Raw genomic sequence first — 15,800 nt, 5'->3', positions numbered from 1 at the left:
GCCCGCCACACACACATGCTTAATAAATTAAAGATATTATGATTCCATTAAAACAACACAACACACTGGCGTTTTATTTCAACTAATTTTATTTCACATTTATTTGTACACAATAAATACTGTTTAATATCCACTGGTATATATAACTGTGATACTCAATAACCTCTGTAGAACGTACACGATGGAAACGTGGGCAGTTTGTAACTGAATTTCAGTTTCAGATAGAGGGCCCAATATAATGCAAAATGGAATCAGGACCAGTAGTAAACTAAAAATCAACTTCTCTAATGGGAAAAGAGAATTGAGTCTGACAACTATATATTTTTTCAACGGAACAGGGTAAACATAAACTTCAAAAATAAGTTTGATGACATTCAGATCTCAAGGAGATCAATGAGAACACAGCAACATGGCTGACAGACATCTCTTTTCCTATGATCAAATTAAACAACATTTCAATAGGCTTTATCCTAATTCAAAAAATTACGTCCTATTATTTGCACATCCATCCGCTCCAAGCTCTGTAAACTATTGATATTTCAAAAAGAGAGAAAAAAAAAAGAAACAAATATGATCAAAGATCATACCTCACTCTCAACCAAAGACACTACAACAGCTATTTAAGGCTAAATAAAACAAGAGCAGTTAAAAGAGAAAAGTATTCATACCAATATAGTTGGTCAACAAAATGTCAAACAAGAAAATTTAACAAACATGGAATTGAACAAGCATCCACAAAAGAGACCAACCAACAATACTGAAAAGGAATAAAAAGACCTTACAAAGTGCTTCAGTATTTCAGTCAGTATACATTTCCACTGGGTAGCTATAGCAGCTCAAGGTGTTTTCTTCCTTGAAGATAAAGGCATGTCTGACCTCGCCACACTATAATTATGCTGCTTGTAAATCCTCCGCCACAAACGGCAACCCTTTCCTTTATTCCTGACTGAATTTCCTCATCGATGGCCAAAGTTGGCTAGGTTAGGCCTAGATTACTATTGATAATGAAGTCGCTAAATACTTATTTTACAACACAATAGCAAACACAGAGTATGTAGTTTCATACTGTAGGTACTATGTTTATCCCCAAGATGTTTAGAAATTCAACATAAATGAATGGGAAATTATTTTCTATTTTACCTTCCCACATTAGGAGATTCTCCCTACTGAAATAACAAACCTCTTTCTAAAATTGCCACTTTTCCCTTGTTAATGTAACTTTTAGACTAGTTGCTTGTATTTTACTCAAAAAAGGAGAGGACCAGCCTCTTCTACACTGAATTTGTATATGGAGACAACCAGACATTTGGTTTGGCCTGAAGATACATATGTATGCACCTCCATTCCCAGCTTAACTTTGTTGCATAGTAATCCAATTGTAATAATTTCCCAACCAAGGCGGGACTCTCACAACTCAGAGCCCAACTTTCAAGAATAGTGATAACAAATACAGGTATGTAGGCACAGAATCCGAGACGCTACAGGCGGGTTGTATAGCAAAGAGAAGGAGCAAACGATGAAAACTATAAACGGAGAAAGAGAGGACATGGCGGAGAAAGACGAATTCGAGACAGAAAGGCACATGAGTTTATTCCACCACAGCGCTATAGCTGGTACAATGTCTTGTGGGGAAATGGAAAATGGAGAAGGCAACATGTAAGGGCCTCTCCCCGCCTTGCTGCTGTGGAGTGGGGATGGTCCCATCGCAGGGGGTTGGGGGGTTTCCTCACGTTTTACTGGGAGCCTAGATCCACCAGGTCCCGTCAGGTTTGGACTGAAGGTTGTATGCCACCACCGGGGTGACCCTCTTACACCAGTGTGATCTCCACCTCCTCTCTCCTTTTCACCTGTCCACGGGGATGCTGCTTGGGTGGTGGCGGGGCAGCACGAACCTAGCAACACAAGTGGAAAAGGCCATACCTTAAAACTTAACCCATTCTGACCTGAGATCAGATTCATACGAGGTTTCCACTGGACACACACTGGTCTGATGAACCCATTCTGACCTGAGATCAGATTCTAAAAATGTCAGTCGTTCTTCGATTTTTCAAAAAATAGCAGACCTACAAGCTCGTATCGCGCCACTCGGTGGCGCGATATGAGCTTGTAGATCTGCTATTTTTAAATAGCTAAAGCATAACATGATGCTGACACTAAAATGGTTGCCCGGTCAGAATGGGTTAAAATATGAACATATTATGCCAATATATGGCAAGTATATGCAGAATATATGCCATATTCAGGTCCATATATGTGGACTTGTGGATCTAGGAAATATATGTCTCTATATAGCTTATGCGACATATGCAGGCGGCTAATTTAAAATAATATGTCAGATATATGTTGCACAATATATACAGTATGTTCATAGTTAGTTTTCATTTATTGTCCACGTGTGGAAATTTTACAGCAACAACAACAGTAACAACACTTACACAATTATTTTCGTGGCAAAATGCAGGACAACAGTGGCAAATACATTAAAAAAAACAAATCTAGCAAGTCATGGTATCATTTAGTGCCTTAATGGCATTATGAATGAAGGATTTTTTAAAGATGTTACGGTAAGCTTTTGGTACTTTGTACCGTCTACCAGAGGGAAGTAGTTCAAACTCCCTGCAGAGTGGATGAGAGGGGTCATTTCCTATCTTGACAGCTTTTTTTACTAAGTACTAAGTACTTACTAAGTACTTCCTTCCCAATGATATTTGAGGCTAGGTTCACTATTTGCTGCAGCTTGCTTCTACCTTTTACATTAAGATTGCCATACCACATTGCCATGTTAAAAGTCGAGATTCCCTCTATCAGGTTCTTAGACTGTTTCCATGATATGCTTGCTCACTCTAAAGGAGTCGAGCTTGCGTAGTAGGTGGAGGTGTTGGTTACAAGTTTTAAAAATCTGGTCAGCATTTTCACTGAAATTGAGTTTGCTGTCAATATAGTATTTAAAGTATTTAAAATTATCTACTACCTCCACTATTTGTCCACAAATTGTAATGGCCTGCACAGGGTCCTTTTCACGAATAACGTTCTTTTGTTTTTGTCACATTGATCCCTAAGGAGCTTTTATCGCACCAGTTCTGAAGAGATGACACATGTACTCTGTATGCTTCCTCCCCCGCTGTGATATATTTCATTAACATGTGGGGGGTGCTTCAGCTAGGTCGGGAGGTAACGGGGTGCATAGCCAAAATAGTTTGGGAACCGCTGATCTAGCATGTTACAAAATCTTTATTGTGCTCAGATGATTAGCTGGCTTGCTCAGAGTATACCGTAAGTAGAGCGCATACCTATAGTACTTGGACATGCAAAGCATATTAGATCCAGAGTCAGCTGTCAGCTGCCTCATATTATACCTAACCTGAAAAGTGGCAGTACGCCACCACTTCACTCTGTAAGTATCCCAAACCCGACCTGGCTCCATGTATTAATGTTTGGAATTTGACCTGCTCCCACAGTGGTGCTCTTACACTATGCTTTCAATCCACAGCAGTGTGTGCTGAGGAGGATGAAGTTAGTTCTGTTATTATGCGTTAGTAAAAGTGTGGTGGAGCTGACTCATGTAATCAGAGTTTAATTTAAGCACTTTGCCACTTTTCTGTTTACTCCCAACTCCCTAGTGGAGCCCAAAATGGCTCCATTACCAACAGCTCCCTGTTCAGCTTGCTGTTCCAGCCAGCAGCTCACTCTGTAGCTTTTCTGAGGGTCCAAGCATAGACATAGAAAGGTAGATGGCTCATTCACCACTGCAATTCATTGGATCGACCTGTACCACACTGAGTGCAGAAGTGCACCAGACATGAGCCAGAGTTATATGGACATGACATGGCGGCGTCCAGTCACGTGACTCACGTCCCTTACTTTCATTACGTTCCTTGGCACTTACGTGGAAGCTTGCCCTCACTTTGGCACATACGCCCCAGAGCCGAAGAATGCGTCTACCTTTCTATGTCTATGGGTCCAAGTACTACAGGTATGTATCGGAGTAAAACAAGAAGGACTCATATCATAACGGCCAAGTGCAGCAAGCTCTTGTAGCTCCAGTTAGCTCGTAACATTAGCTTCTGTTGCCACTCGCGTTCCACTTCTCACTTGCGTTCTGCAGCCAATACAGCTTCACATTGCAGCGTTCAGACTATGGGTTTTATGGGCAAGTCTCCCATTGGCATAGACTAGAGGCAGCCAATCATGAAAAGTGTCCACTACGGTCGTCACTACGAATACGGTCATCAGCACGGTCGTTAGTGAATGTAGTCCAGAGTCCAGACACTTTTCAATCACCTGGCAAAAAGATAAAATCTGCACACAAGATAGCTACCATTTGCAAAGATTTATTATAGTAATATGAGTGACATTTGTGCCCACTAAAGGCTCTTCCCTCAGAATTCCTCAGAGCAGCAAGCTATGTTTAAAACAAGTTAATTTAGGTAATTCTAAAATACATAATTACTTACAGGGCGAATGGTTCCAGAGCCTCCTTCACCTGGGTATTTGGGAGGCTGAGAGGAGCCTTGGATTGGACCTGAGGAGTAAATGCAATATTAATCAAATGGGCTTTTTTTTCTTTAACAGTTTCCGTGCCGGGAATGGATTACTCCAGGTTAATGTCGCTGCCATAAAAGACTTACGCGACTTTTGTTTTATGTGTTTAATCCGCCGTAATGTAAACAAAAAAAAGAAAATTCTTTTTCGCCGCTTAGGAAGAGAGGAGGTGCATTTCGTGTTGACAATGAACCGGAAATCGTCACATGCTGTGAGCTGCTAGGGCTTCTGGGAAATTGAGGCCAATGCAAACGCATTGGGTTCAACGCCTCATGGAGGCGGGTCCTGTGCTGCCTCTTCTCGGTGTAGCAAGATGGCGGGTGGTTCGATCGTTCATAACAAACGGGGGGAGCTATTTTCGCTCGATTTTCGCGGATTAAAAGCCCAAATAATTCAGCGTGTGCTCTAAAGGTAATACAACAATCTCGGCAGTGAAGGGGGGTTGATTAAAATGCGGGTTAATCGTAAAAAACAGTCAAACTGTTAATACCCATCTAAAATGAGTTCATTCCTCCAACTCTAATTTGTTCATCAGTGTAATATATATTTTTTAAATTATTCCAATCTCTTTCATTGCCTCGCTCCCCTAGTATTTTACTCCAGTGTTTCACAAACATGGTTCTGCGATCCAAAAGGTGTCACAGATGCGTACTGTACTGTAAATATGCATGCAAATCCAGATTTCTAACCTTTTCTTAACCCATTCTGTACGGGAAACCATTTTGGTGTCAGCATCATGTCGTGCTTTAGCTATTTAAAAATAGCAGATCTACAAGCTCATATCGCGCCACCGAGTGGCGCGATACGAGCTTGTAGGTCTGCTATTTTTTGAAAAATCTAAGAACGACTGACATTTTTTAGAATCTGATCTCAGGTCAGAATGGGTTCATCAGACCAGTGTGTGTCCAGTGGAAACCTCGTATGAATCTGATCTCAGGTCAGAATGGGTTAAAAAATCACACCCGTGTGAGGGGTGCTCTTATCATCATACATCATCTCATTCCGGCCAATCACAATTAGCATCCTCACCTTCGTCTTCAATGTTTGTGTTTACACAAACAAACACTCAAAGGCTGACCATTCATTGTCAATGGCATGTAATGTTTGTGTTAACACAATGTTTGTCTGTGCACAAACCCTCAAAGCTGGATATAAAAATGTAATAAATATATATCCCCCCTCCCAAATAGTGAAAATAGCGCATCTACAAACATGCTTACAATGGGGACAGAGTGGCATTCCGACGCAGGGCCAGTCCGACTACGTAGCTTCCGCGTGCGGTTAGGATTAGGACAGGGCTAGTAATGCGGCACGTTGGAATGGTGTTGTGTCGGAATAGCGGGCTTCGGAATGCCGCCGTGTAACGGCTTACAATGCTTGTATCTCTGCTATTTTCACTATGTTTAAGGGCTTTAATTCATACGTTTGGATCCCGGGGGGAGGGGGGGGACACAGACACCAGACATCTCTTTTGGTTCTTGATCTGAAAAGGTTTGGGAACCCCCGTCTTACTCTGAAAGGGGCTTTTCACTGGTGCCGGTGGTGGCCTGTGGTGTCCATTTATATAGGCAGGTGGTCGGCCAATAGGAGAGGCTGTGGCGCTGGAAGGACTGGACTGCGGGGAACCTAAGGAAGGTGTCTGGAGCGGGCTGCCCTGACACGGGCTGCTGTGGAAGGGTCCAGCCTGGAAGGGGCTACGGGGGGAACGGTCCGACAGAACCAACGTGGAAGGAGAAGCCTGGAACGCAAGGACACGTGCAATAAAGTTTAGCAATTTTTTTTAGAAAGAATCATGTGTGTCTCTTTTTGACTATAAGAACTAAGTGAATAGTGCCGTGCCATGTAAGATATTTCTCAGGTTCTGTTTTTTTTCGCTACGGCATGGGTTCAGTTAAGGTTCTCAGAACCTAAAATACTTTTATTACGTGTATTTAGACGGGACACAGCATATTGATGAACAATACATATCAATGCAATGTGCTGTAAAATACACCAGATTTAGCAGTGATGCTAATTTACACCCGCAGTCCCCTGGGGCCCTTCTCAGAAGGTGTTACTAACCCTGACTTCTGGAAACCCAGCACTCAGATATTAGACTTTAAAACATTTTCTAAAATAGAAAATCTACAAGCTTATACAAGGCATCACATTGAGGCGTGTTGTGAGCTTGTAGATGACCTATGTTTGCTTTGTAAATTTGACATGAGTAATCAACATGAACACTTGGGTGCACCGTCAATACATTCACATCAGTGTGTGTGTGTGTGTGTGTAGTGTACCTGTGCACTTCCATCTCTCCGGTTGTCTCCGTTCTCGCCAGCACAGTTCAGGTCCTCCACCAGAACGGCGGGGAACACACCGACGACGCCGTTAAACTCGCCCTCCCAGAAGCCGTCGTCCTCGTGGGTCTCCCTGCTCAGGATGCGAATGATGGCGCCCTCCGGGAACGACAGCTCGTCGTCCGTCTGCGCCGCGTAGTCATACAAGGCCTTGGCGAACGACACTGCAAACGCCAAGAGAAAAACCCAGCGGATTTTGTCGTCGCATGCTTTTAGTTTAGTTGTTTATTTTGACTATTAATGAAAATGTTGTGCCACACGTTCCTCACATTCCTAGTACCTCCCCCTGCACAACATCATAGGGCAAAGGCCGGGCCGGCTCCACAATCACAATAAAACAGAAGCTGACCAATATAAGCTGCTGAGAACCGGCCCCTCATGGCGCTTGGACATTGACTACTGCGGTTAGTGTAATCGTCCGTTTAGAACAGTGTTCTCTAGTGGTGCTTTAGAGTTTTCGGGATTGCAGATCTGTGTTCTTCATGCTAACTTTCGTACATCCGTTTTGTCCCAGGCTCCCGTCACAAACCGAGTGTCTCCCTGTTCCTTCCACCCTCTCCCTGATTTCCAAACTCCTCTCATCGCTTCCAGGATTTCACACTTCTAAATGGGTTAACCCATTCCGACCGGGCACCCATTTTGGTGTTGGCATCATGTTATGCTTTAGCTATTTAAAAATAGCAGATCTACAAGCTCGTATCGCTCCACCGAGTGGCGCGATACGAGCTTGTAGGTCTGCTATTTTTTTTAAATCGAAGAACCACTGACATAGAAACATAGCCTTTTCAGAAAACTGTCATTTTCAAACAGACATTTTTAGAATCTGATCTCAGGTCAGAATGGGTTAAGACTCACCATTAGAGTCTCCATTGACAGTGGGGGCGGGGCTGGGGAGCTCCGTCTCTGGCTCTGTGGAGTTACTGGAGGAGTGTGAACGTGCATCCAGGGCAGCCAGGGACTGGAGCATGCTGAGAAGGCTGTTCGACGAGGGCAGCTGCAGGTACTTCTCTGGAACATAGCCTACCTGCCCACCACGATTTCTGGCCTAGAAAAGTGGGAAATGCATAGTATAGCTATAGCATGTGCATTTATTAATAATGCATGTATTCCCCTGCCATCAAGACTGTGAACGCTTTTTTTTTTTAATTAGGGGTGCCAGGGGTAATTCATTAACACACTCTGTCTCTCTGGCAGTTATTGCATTTATTTTGAATGTGCTGCCGTCACCTGCTGACGCCGATTGAAGCTAGTCATGAAAATGAATGACCACGGGGGGGTTAAAGGCAGAAGCATGGATCCCCCTCCATCCCCAGCTAGCTAATCCAAGCCTGTATACTGTAGGTGTAGTTGTACCTTGACCCAATCCTCCATGTCTCCGTCATCAATGACCTCCAGAACCTCCTGCTCCTCAATGGTTAGCTCATCTGGCTGAGATGACTGTAAGGCACAACAAGGAAACAAACAAGACTTCATGTAATTAACGTTAACTTCCCAACCTGTGACCTGGGGAACAGAAGTCGGGGCTGCGAGGGTAGTGTAAAACAATTGGCACAACACTAAGATTGTAATGATAATATAACATGGATATAGATCATAATGACATAGTATTTGCTTTGCGGCTTTGTGTGTGCCCCCCATGAAGTCATGTGAGGGCCAAAACTAAAGGAGAAGGGTGATTGTACCTTGTAGGAGTAGAGAACTTTGCAGGTGAGAGGATAGTTCCTCAGTGTGCTAGACGGACTAGAGCTGCTGTCATCGAGCACTTCTCCACTGTCTTCCGTCTCCTCTTCGTCCTCTCGCTCTAAATCTGCTGTGCCCTTTGGGGAACAAAATAGGAGACGTGAGTAGTGTGGCTCTTGAAATAAGGAATTGTACCTGGTTTGGAAGCTACAAACTAAAAGACGTGTGACGTGTCCCTTATTGAACTGGCAAGGGAAAACTGCTGGTGGGGAGTAGAGGAGTTCTAAGAGGAGCGGAATTTCCCATAGCGTGTGGCGGTTAAATTATCGCCGAAATCTAGCTCAACTCTTTTTTTTTCTCAGCGGTAACGTGGCTACAGTAATCAGTCTGACCTTTTTAATGCCCCCCTCCGCCCGCAAATGTATTATTTTTCATTAAAAGTATTATTTGTAATCGATTAAATTGATTAGTTTGAATAACTGTCTCACCCGTACCCCCATATCATTTTACACTCTGAAGAGTTACATTATTGTTAAACTGCATTACTTAAGTCCATACAATTACAGAAAGTAGAAGAATTGTTATTTTGATCGTTTGCCTGCTGTCTCTCCTAATCAATAGTCAATACAGCATGGAACTTGTCTACAACGATAACAAAATATTGAGGCTAAGTGCCGAATAAATAATGGGCCTTGATATGGAAAAGGGTTGAAAAGCACTGTGTTATGACTCACGGACAGCGAGGGGTCGTTGGCGTTGAGGTTGGCCCAGCGCTCGTTCTCCAGCTCCTCCATCACCTGGTTCATGGCGCTCTTCAGCCACGTCTCCACGGTAACGCCGGCCTGTCTCAGGAGGTCCAGGCGTGCCTCCGCCTTCACTTTCACCGTCTGACGCCACGGTGACATCAACAGGAGACAACAACCGTGAATAACATGGCAGAGACCATAGACATATAAAGGTCGACGCATGGAGGCGATATTGGCAATCTTTCCCGAGATTCCTTTGCGAAGCATAGCGGAAGCAAAGCGGAAGAACGCAAGGGGACGTTCGGTAGGCGATTCCTTCTTTCCCAGCGGCACTTGCTTTGGCGATGTAAACGGAAGATCCCGGAGAAGACGTGATTTGATTGGCCAGTAGTCACTTGAGTGACAGCGACCGGCAGCGACGCAGCTTTACTTCCTCCTCCCGTTGCAGACGGGTTGCTCCAATGAACTGCAGCGACCAATGAGGCATCTATATTTTCTATGGCGGAGACAATCCGATATGACTACTACTGGTTCGCAAAGTCGCGTCCTGAGATTGTACAAATGGAACCATTAACTTAACCCATTCTGACCTGAGATCAGATTCATACGAGGTTTCCGCCGGACACACACTGGTCTGATGAACCCATTCTGACCTGAGATCAGATTCTAAAAATGTCAGTCGCTCTTCAATTTTTCAAAAATAGCAGACCTACTTGTAGATCTGCTATTTTTAAATAGCTAAAGCATAACATGATGCTGACACCAAAATGGGTGCCCGGTCAGAATGGGTTAACGGGTTCCATTTGTAGACCTTGGTAGAGCATAAGTAAAAGTACTTATTATGCAGAATACATTCAGACCATACACTGTGTTGGACCCCCACAAAAATAAAAGTCGGCTATTATTTGCAGGGGGTATTATTTGCAGCTTCTTCAGCCAAACTGGATCTCTAACTAAATAATGGCTGGCGGTGCAGGCCCGTGCAAGAATAAATAAAAGCCTGCTGCAAATAGCCGGCTGGTTCCTTTTAAACGCTGAGGTCCAAATCGATTTTGCGTATTAAATGCCTGGGCTACTATTTGGAATTATACGGTACACAAACATCTGGCCCACTTCAAAAAGGTTCTCGTTCTAGTAGGGCCACAACGGGCTCTGGTGTCATGGGGAAAAAAACAAAACCTAATCTTTTTCTGAGCCACTAGGGGGCGCATGTGGCTTAAGGCTGAGGCTCCTTGGACCCCAAGCAGAAAGCTGAGCTGTTTCAAACCCAAAAGATGCATGCACGCACGGAAGCACACACACGCACGCACAGACGCACGCACAGACGCACGCACGCACGCACGCACGCACGCACGCACACACACACACACACACACACACACACACACACACACACACACACACACACACACACACACACACACACACACACACACACACACACACACACACACACACACACACACACACACACACACACACACACACACTACCTCTGCCCTGCGAAGATTTTGTTTGGCCGCTTCCATCTTGATTTCCAGATCACTGTGGTTCTGTTCTGAAGCCTCCTGTGTCCCAAACTCCTCCATGGCCTACAGACGCGGGTCACATGACAAAGAATAACCTTAAACAACGCCTGCCGTCAGATTAATAATTGCACAACGAGGAACGAAAAGAGAGGGGAGAAAAAAAGGAAATCGTAAAACAACAAAGCTGTGCGAATGAGGAACGTTCAAATAATGACTCGATGACTTTTGAAGAAGAGCACATAAACAATAAAATATTTTAGCACGCTACATCAGAGAGGAGAAAAACACACACATACAGTACACACACACACACACACACACACACACACACACACCAGTCATTTCCCAGAACGTGGGGCAGATGTTTTTCGTCTTGTTTACTGGAAAGTGATAGAGGCTGGCAAGAACCGTTATCTTCACTGCTTAAGTTTCACAACTGGGCCAGGAGGGTAATAATAGTCAAAGACTTAACGTTACGTCACGTCATACATTCTTACCATAACACATTATCATTTCCTTCTGACACATGGCATTCATTAGTAGATTATACGATTTCCTGGTTACAGACTCTGTTCTATTCTCTGCTTTGAGGCCTTTAGTTCCTCATATTCAAATGCAGTACAACAAAGGCTGTGGTCCTGCTGTACACATTTTACACTTAAAACGTTATTCTCTTGCATCCGATTCCAAATACTTACTTTTCACAGCAGTAAATGCCTACTGTTGTGTTGTGATATGACACTGATCTGATATTGTGATACGAGTCTGGTATCAATCTACAAGCGCAGATCTATTTCCCAGACATTTGACTGTGAGGTCATTAGCAAACGGTATCAACAAAACAATTTTTATAAAACACAAATATTGACTTGACTCAGTGACTAATGAATGAAGCCGTGGCTCTCTGGCTCAGGTGGTAGACAGAGAGGCTGCTTGGGAATCGGAAAGGTTCCCGGTTCAATCATCGCCTTCCTCTGGGTCCATCCTTGAGCAATGCACTGAACCGGTACCCGCGCGTGTCTGGCGCTAGCAATCTCGGCGTGCTAAGAAAATCACTCCGATCACTGATTTTGCCCATTCTAGTGGGCAACTTATCAACCGATCAGTCGGAGTACATACAGGTATAAAACCACCTCATATCTCTAAGCACGCAATGCTCTCTCCTATCGCGGGAGTCCATCTGTGTTCTCACCCAGTGGTTTTCAACCAGTGGTCCTTGAGGAGGTTCCAGGTGGTCCCCCATGCAGCCAAATGATGGAGAGTTGGGAACCAAATGGACCCTTATTAGATCTTTAATTAAACCAGATCTTTAATGAAACCAAATGGACACATCCATTTTGTTTCATTTTACGCTCTCAAGAGTAAAATGATGTTAAACGCCTGCAATAGGCTACTTAATTTAGTAAGTAAACACAAATAGGCCATGTAAAATAATTGAGCAACAACTGCCTTATCTCGCTTATGGTACCACATCAATGCAGCATGGAATTGTGGACAAAATCTTATCGAATGAAAACAAAATATAAATATTCCTTAAGTTTTGGGTCTGTGAGGCTAAATCTCATCAAATGGTGGTCCGTCGCTTAACCCATTTTGGGGCGGGAACCCCTTTTGGTGTTAGCATTATGTTATGCTTTAGCTATTGAAAAACAGCAGATCTACAAGCTCATAGCGCGCCACCGAGTGGCGCGCTACGAGCTTGTAGGTCTGCTATTTTTGAAAAATCGAAGAACGACTGACATAGAAACATAGCCTTTTCAGAAAACCACTGTTCTCACCCGCTGTGTGTGGATGATGCACTTGTATTCCCGTGCCACTCGGCTCGCCCACTTCCGCGCCTCCTTGTCCAGGCTGTGCTCCTCCGACGTGCCGTTCTCCTTCTGCAGCTGCGCGACCTATACGAGTGGGACAGGAAATGGCACGGGGAACAAAGAATGTGACATACAGTAATCAAGATCTACCAATAATCCCAAAGTTCTCTCAGGAAGACATTAGCAGGAGACATGTGAGCTAATGGTTTAACCACTTAAGAACCCTATGCTTTGATGTCAAATAGCTATGTACGTGTATACATTACCCACACACACACACACACACACACACACACACACACACACACACACACACACACACACACACACACACACACACACACACACACACACACACACACACACACACACACACACACACACACACACACACACACACACACACACACATTTTGCCATTTTGTAGATCCTTTGCCCTTTTTGCCAATTGGTGCCCTATTTTATGACATACCCAGAATAGGGATGCTAGGGTTCACGTGGTTAATACTGACCTATTAGATTTGGACAAATACATGGATGGAACTTGTGTAACTTAGGCTTACACAAGTATACTGGCTTTTCAGTATACAAACCAGCTGTTTATCTAAACAAAGACAGCCAATGGGAGAGCCCTTGCTGTAGATATATCCACATGCAGAGGACCAAACAACAGAATCCTTGTATGTGAGTGTAGCACTATGAAATCCATGAGATCAAACCTTCTGCATTTTTTACTTCCCTTTACCAGTTTTTAAGCAAGAAGTGTTCTGGTGGTATTGAGGGATATTTCCTTTCCTTCCTCACGCCCTCGTGTTTACATTCCCCAGAGAAACGCAGAGGCAGACAAACAAGGGGACATTGTATCAGAGGCAGCATTCAATGAATAAATAGACCAAACTAGCAAAATTCAAGTACTGTAGTATCATCTTTGCACTTCCTGTTGACACGTTCGACTGACAACACAACAGACCAGTCAGAGCATGCTGTATGTTCCCTCTCTTTTGACACAGGAATGCTGGACTTTGTTCACAGCCTTAGGAACGCCCATAGACATACTATATATACATACTGTATGTAGACCCCTCATTGGCCACTGGGCTGCATGTCAATGCCACCCCCATATTAAGCAGTGCAGCTTGCTTTTCATGTGCGGTGGTGACACGCGTTTATTGACACACGCTACGTTCGAAGCGATCAACCTTACTCGAATGTCCTGTTGTCTGTCATTAGCACAAATAGTGGACTTTGCATGGTTGTGGTATGAAGCACCCAGGGCGGTGCACCCCAAAAACGCGGGGCATCGAGAGCGATGAAGTGTGATTCTTGGGCGCAGACAGTCTTTACCATAGACATACATGTCAGACGCTGTTTTTACCATAGACATACATGTCAGACGCTGTTTTTACCATAGACATACATGTCAGACGCTGTTTTTACCATAGACATACATGTCAGACGCTGTTTTTACCATAGACATACATGTCAGACGCTGTTTTTACCATAGACATACATGTCAGACGCTGTTTTTACCATAGACATACATGTCAGACGCTGTTTTTACCATAGACATGCATGACAGACAGGCAGCCTTTCTGTTGACACACATGGCCCCTTACTCCACTGCAAGAAATAGGACAGAGTCTAAGTACCTGAGACGAGAACGTTTTTTTAAATGAATTATAATTATTACTGTCCACATTATGACCAGCTCAGTGGCCTTGTGGTTAGAGTTCTGCTCTGAGACTGGGATATTGGTGTTCGATCCCCAGGTGGGGTCCCCAAATGGGATCTTAATGCCTCCCTGCTTGGCAATCAGCAATCAAGGGTTGGATGACATACTAGTGTCATGTCCAGGGGGTGTACTTGTACATCAAGCTGCCTCACGCTAAGGAAACAGGAGATAGGCCCGGCCCTATGGGCCTCAGTGCTCAGCAAGGTGCACTTATCTACATTAGATAAGGTTCTCTGGTATGAAAATCCCCATTTTTAATTTAAACAAATATCCGGTATTTATCATTTGTAACGGCTTGCCAGAGCCAATATGGCGGCTCCCGTTGATGCATTGCTCCAATGACCAGCAGTAGCCAATGACCATTTTCCACCTGTTTGTTCCCAATGGGAACCGGTTCAGTTCTGTGTGGTTCTTAGTCCATGAGCCAGAGCTCCAAAAGTGGAACGTTAATTATGAATTGAGTGGGCAAAACCATATTATTAGATTGTTATCACCGTGAAACTTCCCCAGTTGATTACTTACACAAAGACAATGATTTATTGTATTACAATTGTTTTAATATGCAAATGAGGCATTATATAAGAAAATATGAAGAGGAAAAAAAAGAAAAAGCTACTACTATGATACGGGTTATCATATATTAATTGACTTATATTGATCCTATAAACAATTTAATTTAGGTACAGGTTTTGCCCACTCAATTCATAATTAACGTTCCAATTTTGAGGCTCTGGCTCTGTGGCTCATGGACTAAGAACCAAAAAGAACTGAAGCGGTTCCCATTGGGAACCAACCGGTGGAAAAGGGGTCATGCAAACGCCTGGGCCTAAGGCCTGGTGTCTCTTCTGTTTGGTGTGGCAGAGCCAGAGGTTTGAAAAAGCACCACTTCTCTATCCGTAATGGCACACTTAACTGTCCTATTTAATGAATAACGTTTAGTGGTGGTCATTGAGCACTAAACGATAGTTAGTCTATAGTCTTAGTTCCTGCTAATCGTGAGTGTAAATTACCAGAAAGTTAAACAACTTTAAAAGATGGGAACTCTGTTTGTTCCCATCTGTATATGTATTAGGGTTATTGCACTAATTAATTAAATCAATAACAGTTTACTGAACAAATTGTTGCTGATGGACAGAAACACTATCTTCACATGTAATAATAATAATAATAATAAATAATAACGTTTATATTAGAATTGCACTTTTCATTCACAGAGAATCTCAGAGTGCTATTTCATCTTTTTATGTTTTTAATTCTTTTCATGTTTTTTCTTTTTTTTGTGGTGCCTAACTGCTCCAACGATTGTCCATGTGTCTGTGTGTGTCTGTGTGTGTGTGTGTGTGTGTGTGTGTGTGTGTGTCTATATGTATGTTTGGGGAACGTTTTGCTGGGTGACCTAAAGTGGCACTGTTGAGCAGCCA

General features: G+C 43.5%; 1 protein-coding gene across 1 annotated transcript in view; it reads right to left on the bottom strand.

Moving 5' to 3' along the window:
• Nucleotides 1-56: 56 nt before the first annotated feature.
• The window catches only part of LOC310858720 (F-BAR and double SH3 domains protein 2-like), a 54,418-nt gene continuing 38,674 nt past the window's right edge, over nt 57-15,800 (bottom strand). Inside the window, exons 11-20 of the mRNA XM_083764966.1 lie at nt 12,615-12,731; nt 10,801-10,899; nt 9,296-9,448; nt 8,564-8,698; nt 8,235-8,318; nt 7,737-7,926; nt 6,822-7,045; nt 6,055-6,280; nt 4,455-4,522; nt 57-1,892 (exon numbers count right to left, since the gene is read on the bottom strand). Of these exons, the coding sequence (XP_083621092.1) occupies nt 1,809-1,892; nt 4,455-4,522; nt 6,055-6,280; nt 6,822-7,045; nt 7,737-7,926; nt 8,235-8,318; nt 8,564-8,698; nt 9,296-9,448; nt 10,801-10,899; nt 12,615-12,731 (1,380 nt within the window). The 3' untranslated portion in view covers nt 57-1,808. The remainder of the gene's footprint in view (nt 1,893-4,454; nt 4,523-6,054; nt 6,281-6,821; nt 7,046-7,736; nt 7,927-8,234; nt 8,319-8,563; nt 8,699-9,295; nt 9,449-10,800; nt 10,900-12,614; nt 12,732-15,800) is intronic.

The sequence above is a fragment of the Protomyctophum parallelum genome (genome assembly GCF_964188405.1).
Source record: "Protomyctophum parallelum genome assembly, chromosome: 1".
Classification (NCBI taxonomy): domain Eukaryota; kingdom Metazoa; phylum Chordata; class Actinopteri; order Myctophiformes; family Myctophidae; genus Protomyctophum; species Protomyctophum parallelum.
This window is presented reverse-complemented; position numbering and strand designations above follow the sequence as displayed.